This window comes from Panulirus ornatus, chromosome 7, assembly GCF_036320965.1.
Source record: "Panulirus ornatus isolate Po-2019 chromosome 7, ASM3632096v1, whole genome shotgun sequence".
Taxonomy (NCBI): Eukaryota; Metazoa; Arthropoda; class Malacostraca; order Decapoda; family Palinuridae; genus Panulirus; species Panulirus ornatus.
In genome coordinates this window covers 8,693,052-8,700,086 of record NC_092230.1, presented here as the reverse complement: position 1 = coordinate 8,700,086, position 7,035 = coordinate 8,693,052, and the positions used below count along the sequence as shown (strand labels likewise).

Below are 7,035 nucleotides of genomic sequence, written 5' to 3'. Positions count from 1 at the left end.
TTTTTAAACATTCATATATACATTTTATACATTTATATGAATCAACATTTTGATCCATATCAACATATTTCCTGTGTTTGATAAAAGAGACGATTGAGTCTTTGAGGTGGACATATATTACATTAGGTTCTTGAACATATCGAGCACTACATCCGTGTTGTATAATGCTGATATCAAGAATCTTTTCAGAGGATATTGTGAGCTCAACCATTTTGAGAAGTTACACAATATCTGATAAGACTTTTCCTGTGTGTCTTATGTATTGATGAAGACAACAACATTGACACTGAAATTTATTTCTTTTTTTAACTAAAGAACATTAAACAGGTTCTTGCAATAGGGTAATAGGAACAAGCTTTTGTTTACAAATGTTTGGCCATTATGAAGATACTTTTTTGCAACATTACAACCTGAATGGAGGTTGTAATTGATAACTAATGTCGTTGATAAATGCAGATGTTCATCATCATTGAATTCTAGACTACGTAGACGAAATTGTTTAAGAAATACTGATGAAACCAGAACATTTCAGTTTTTTATGATAGATAGTAGTAAATGTATGAACAGACCTTTTTGGGTTCAAGGAATATGGCAAGTTTGAGGCCATTTATATCCCTGTAAATATCACCGTCTAAGAATGCCAGTGTATTGTCTGTCTCACTTTCAAGAGTAAACCACATTGAGTCTACCAAACGATTCAAATTAAGAAATTATTTTTTCCCATCTTCATCAATGTACCTCAACCAAGATTGTCATCAATGTACCTTAACCAAGAATATCATCAATGTACCTCAACCAAGAATATCATCAATGTACCTCAAAAAGAATATCATCAATGTACCTCAACCAAGAATATCATCAATGCACCTCAACCAAGAATATCATCAATGTACCTCAACCAAGAATATCATCAGTGTAGCTCAAAAAGAATATCATCAATTTGTACCTCAACCAAGAATATCATCAATGTACCTTAACCAAGAATATCATCAATGTACCTCAACCAAGAATATCATCAATGTACCTCAAAAAGAATATCATCAATGTACCTCAAACAAGAATATCATCAATGTACCTTAACCAAGAATATCATCAATGTACCTCAACCAAGAATATCATCAATGTACCTTAACCAAGAATATCATCAATGTACCTTAACCAAGAATATCATCAATGTACCTCAACCAAGAATATCATCAATGTACCTCAAAAAGAATATCATCAATGTACCTCAACCAAGAATATCATCAATGCACCTCAACCAAGAATATCATCAATGTACCTCAACTAAGAATATCATCAATGTACCTTAACCAAGAATATCATCAATGTACCTCAACCAAGAATATCATCAATGCACCTCAACCAAGAATATCATCAACGTACCTCAACAAAGTATATCATCAATGTACCTCAACCAAGAATATCATCAATGCACCTCAACCAAGAATATCATCAATGTACCTAAACCAAGAATATCATCAATGTACCTCAACCAAGAATATCATCAATGCACTTCAACCAAGAATATCATCAATGCACCTCAACCAAGAATATCATTAATGTACCTCAACCAAGAATATCATCAATGTACCTCAAACAAGAATATCATCAATGCACCTCAACCAAGAATATCATCAATGTACCTCAACCAAGAATATCATCAATGTACCTCAAACAAGAATATCATCAATGCACCTCAACCAAGAATATCATCAATGCACCTTAACCAAGAATATCATCAATGTACCTCAACCAAGAATATCATCAATGTACCTCAAACAAGAATATCATCAATGCACCTCAACCAAGAATATCATCAATGTACCTCAACCAAGAATATCATCAATGTACCTTAACCAAGAATATCATCAATGTACCTCAACCAAGAATATCATCAATGTACCTCAACCAAGAATATCATCAATGCACCTCAACCATGAATATCATCAATGTACCTCAACCAAGAATATCATCAATGTACATCAAAAAGAATATCATCAATGTACCTCAACCAAGAATATCATCAATGTACCTCAACCAAGAATATCATCAATGCACTTCAACCAAGAATATCATCAATGCACCTTAACCAAGAATATCATCAATGCACCTCAACCAAGAATATCATCAATGCACCTCAACCAAGAATATCATCAATGTAACTCAACCAAGAATATCATCAATGTACCTTAACCAAGAATATCATCAATGCACCTCTACCAAGAATATCACCAATGCACCTCAACCAAGAATATAATCAATGCACCTCAACCAAGAACATCATCAATGCACTTCAACTAAGAATATCATCAATGCACTTCAACCAAGAATATCATCAATTCACCTCAAAAAGAATATCATCAATGTACCTCCCTCAAGAATATCATCAATGCACCTCAACCAAGAATATCATCAATGCACCTCAACCTAGAATATCTTCAATGTACCTCAACCAAGAATATCATCAATGTACCTCAAACAAGAATATCATCAATGTACCTCAAAAAGAATATCATCAATGCACCTCAACCAAGAATATCATCAATGTACCTCAACCAAGAATATCATCAATGTACCTCAACCAAGAATATCATCAATGTACCTCAACCAAGAACATCATCAATGCACCTCAACCAAGAATATCATCAATGTACCACAACCAAGAATATCATCATTGTACCTCAACCAAGAATATCATCAATGTACCTTAACCAAGAATATCATCAATGCATTTCAACCAAGAATAACATCAATGTACCTGAACCAAGAATATCATCAATGTACCTCAACCAAGAATATCATCATTGTACCTCAACCAAGAATATCATCAATGTACCTTAACCAAGAATATCATCAATGTACCTCAAAAAGAATATCATCAATGCACCTCAACCAAGAATATCATCAATGTACCTGAACCAAGAATACCATCAATGTACCTCAGCCAAGAATATCATCAATGTACCTGAACCAAGAATATCATCAATGTACCTCAACCAAGAATATCATCAATTCACCTCAACCAAGAATATCATCAATGTGCCGTAACCAAGAATATCATCAATGCACCTCAACCAAGAATATCATCAATGTACCTCAACCAAGAATATCATCAATTCACCTCAACCAAGAATATCATCAATGTGCCGTAACCAAGAATATCATCAATGTACCTCAACCAAGAATATCATCAATGCGCCTCAACCAAGAATATCATCAATGTACCTCAACCAAGAATATCATCAATGTGCCGTAACCAAGAATATCATCAATGTACCTGAACCAAGAATATCATCAATGCACCTAAACCAAGAATATCATCAATGCAGCTCAAAAAAGAATATCAATACCCCTCAACCAAGAATATCATCAATGCACCTCACCCAAGATCATCAATGCACCTCAACCAAGAATATCATCAATGCACCTCAACCAAGAATATCACCAATGCACCTCAACCAAGAATATCATCAATGTATATTAACCAAGAATATCACCAGTGCACCTCAACCAAGAATATCATCAATGTACCTCAACCAAGAATATCATCAATTCACCTCAACCAAGAATATCATCAATGTATATTAACCAAGAATATCACCAATGCACCTCAACCAAGAATATCATCAATGTATATTAACCAAGAATATCACCAATGCACCTCAACCAATAATATCATCAATGCACTTCAACCAAGAATATCACCAATGCACCTCAACCAAGAATATCATCAATGTATATTAACCAAGAATATCACCAATGCACCTCAACCAAGAATATCATCAATGTACCTTAACCAGTTCATTTTACTAGGTTAAATGTCAAAAGCATCTTGCTCTAAAAAGCTTACATATCCAAATCGTATGTCTTCTTTTTTCAGGCACGGCAGCTGTCAACTTGTGAGAAGCGTTTTGGCCATCAGCCATGGTACCCAAGTGATATGTATTGACTGCAACAGGCATCACAAGGCCTTCTGTTATCAGTTATCAGCTGAAGGTTAGCCGCTAAAGCACTACTGACGTGGTGCTACAGTGGTGGGGGTGTGGGTGAGGGCCGAGGGTGGCTTGGCCCTCTGTCTACACCCGGGTATATTAGGACCACTGGAACGCCTTCTGGTCACTGCTGCTAACCCTCGGCTGCACTGATTACCTCCTCCACCTCCTCCTTCGACTGGCCATGTGAGTTGCATCTCTCGTTCTGTTGGTGTGGCTCAATGTAGATGTCTTCCGTACCCACCACATACATGTAACCCCAAAGACATGGCGTGGAAGTTAGGTTCCCATGGCGAAATTGCATCTAGTGTTCCTCTTTTGAGTTCCAACATACTGCTTTCGTATACTTGTTGACGAGGATGGTCATGATGCAGGTTGCGTGTGGTGGTGCTAGCGTTGCTGGTGGCAGCAGCCGCCTCCTCGCCCGTCGTGCCTGAAGCGGCGCGAGCCCTCTACAACCCGGGAATGTTCGAGGGCGACATCAAGGGCGTCGCTGGACAGAAACCTGGGGTAACTACGGCCACCTTTGCTTTTGTTGACATTAACTTGAGGTAGGTTCTTGTTCGCATGATGACAATCAACGGTTGATGGGACTGATAGCCGCCAAATCTTAAAAAGAAATATAGGGAGCTGTTGCACACATCAGGAAAATGCGGCACTGTGAAAAGAATGTAAACATTTCGTCTGCATGTAAACACAGTCACCGTCCGTGTGACTTAACACCTGGCACATCTCGAGGAATGAGATACTACAAAGTTTCCAGCATGAGACATTCTCTAGATCTTGTAACACCTCTTCTATTTTTCTTCCAGGAAGAACGCGCAGCCATCTTGGGTGACCAGTATCTCTGGACATACGGCATTGTTCCATACAGCTTCAATGGCGTCAGTAAGAATCAGTCACTTTTAAACCCTCGATTAACTTGAGAGAGATTTTATATCCAATATACTCCCAACAAACATTTGAAGTCGTGTTGGTGTGTTTATATTCACTCTATATTCTCGTCAATGCTGTCAGTCTTGATATTCAGACTTGACTGCCAAGTCACCATTTTCCTCGACCCACATAGAATTGTCAGTCCCGATCGACAGTCCCTCGAGGAGACTCATCTGTTTACTCCCCTTTCCAAAAATCCTCAGGTAGTTCAGAGATGGAAATGATCAGGGACGGCATGAGGGAGATTGAGGGGAAGACGTGCATCCGTTTTGTGGAGCGATACCTCGAGAGTAACTTCCTTGAGATCGTCACCGGGGACAGCGGGTGAGTGTTTCCTCACCGTTGAAATGGTTAAAGTATAGGTACTGGAGGAACTCCGGTGAGGGGGATCATGTAAGATAAAGAAGCGTCCAGTGTGAGTCGTAGCGTGAGCGCCACACACATGATATAACTAGAGAGATATGTCCTTCCCGTCGAAGGGAGTGTAGGTATACACACGTGTGTGTGTGTGTTTGTTTTGGACGTTGCAGATGTTGGTCGTATGTGGGTATGGTGGGCGGGATGCAGCGCGTGTCTGTGTCCAGGTTCGGCTGCCTCTACCATGGCACCATCATCCACGAACTGATGCATGCCATCGGCTTCTACCACGAGCACAACAGGAACGACCGGGACAACTACGTCGTCATCAATTACCAGAACATTGATCCCTGTGAGTAATTGACCCGTTCATTCATTTTACCCAATGGCGAGTGACAGACAGACAGACAGACAGAGCCAGGTAACTTTTGACAGACACACCTTTCACTTATCCCGTTCACACCTCCGCAGCGATGGCCTATAACTTCGACAAGGACACCAACTGGCAGTACGTGGGCGAGAGTTACCACTACGACAGCATCATGCACTACGGCAAGTTCGCCTTCTCCATCCAGTGGGGCGTCTTAGAGACCATTGTACCACTGCAGGATGGCGTGGACCTCACTGACCCTTACGACAAGCCGCACATGCTGCAGAGCGACGCCAACCAGATCAACAACCTCTACCAGGCCCAGTGTAGTCGCAGGAAGTAGAAAAGAGGCGCTTCTAACGTGTCCTTCAAGATGTGATAAATACAGAGCTACGTCCAAGAAATGTCGATTATTTTTTATTAGTATATCCCTTTGAACCTTCCAATAGACCACTACACGGGAAAGACGCAGCCAAGGACAAGAGGATAATGTTAGTTCTCTTTGTCGACACGATTTATAGTGATGATGGGGATGAGGTGAGACTTATAGTGATGATGGGGATAAGGTGAGACTTATAGTGGTGATGGGGATAAGGTGAGATTTATAGTGACTGGGATGAGGTGAGATTTATAGTGATGATGAGGATAAGGTGAGAAGATGGATGGATTCTTGCGATTTGCAGATGAATCCAGCGGTAGATATAAGTTTGAGAATCCATGCTGCTTGTCGGCGACTTCCATGTTAAGTTTGGTTTGATCTCGAGCCATCCGTGGAGTCCTTTATCCTGCCATCATTCCCCTCCCCCCCCCCAAAAAAAAAAATATTATTTCCTTAATGTATCGGTGAACAAGACATACCACCATAACATATATGGCAGTTACCCATATCATCATCATCATCAATGATCAGTATGTCGCAGGTAATCAAGAACAAAGGATGTAAAGCTGATACTAGACTATTGAAACTCCTCCTGCCATTTGGCGAAGACATTGTCTCGACTAACATTTTGTCACCGAACATGACAGCCCCATGAAAGCAAGGTGTCTGTGTTTTGAACTCCTCCTGCCATTTGGCGAAGACATTGTCTTTACTAACATTTTGTCACCGAACATGACAGCCCCATGAAAGCAAGGTGTCTGTGTTTTGAACTCCTTCTGCCACTTAGCGAAGACATTGTCTTTACTAACATTTTGTCACCGAGCATGACAGCCCCATGAAGGCAAGGTGTCTGTATTCTGAACTCCTCCTGCCATTTAGCGAAGACATTGTCTTGACTAACATTTTGTAACCGAACATGACAGCCTCATGAAGGCAAGGTGTCTTGTGTCCATGGTTCCATGCTCAGAGGCAAACAACACAAGCTGTCATAACTTCGT

The 7,035-nt window shown here is 40.1% G+C and overlaps 1 protein-coding gene across 1 annotated transcript; it reads left to right on the top strand.

Annotated features, from left to right (window-relative positions):
• Nucleotides 1-4,025: 4,025 nt before the first annotated feature.
• On the top strand, nt 4,026-6,066 carry LOC139749407 (astacin-like). Its single transcript, XM_071663237.1, has 6 exons — nt 4,026-4,181; nt 4,370-4,505; nt 4,808-4,883; nt 5,135-5,255; nt 5,462-5,640; nt 5,760-6,066. Coding segments are annotated over exons 1-6 (756 nt in total). The 5' UTR covers nt 4,026-4,179; the 3' UTR covers nt 6,002-6,066.
• Nucleotides 6,067-7,035: the final 969 nt, after the last annotated feature.

What these genes read in the sequence shown, in the direction of transcription:
- LOC139749407 (XM_071663237.1), top strand. An exon ending in TCGCTGGACAGAAACCTGGG is followed by an intron (nt 4,506 to 4,807) that starts GTAACTACGGCC and finishes TTTTTCTTCCAG; the next exon opens with GAAGAACGCGCAGCCATCTT. An exon ending in TTACCAGAACATTGATCCCT is followed by an intron (nt 5,641 to 5,759) that starts GTGAGTAATTGA and finishes ACACCTCCGCAG; the next exon opens with CGATGGCCTATAACTTCGAC.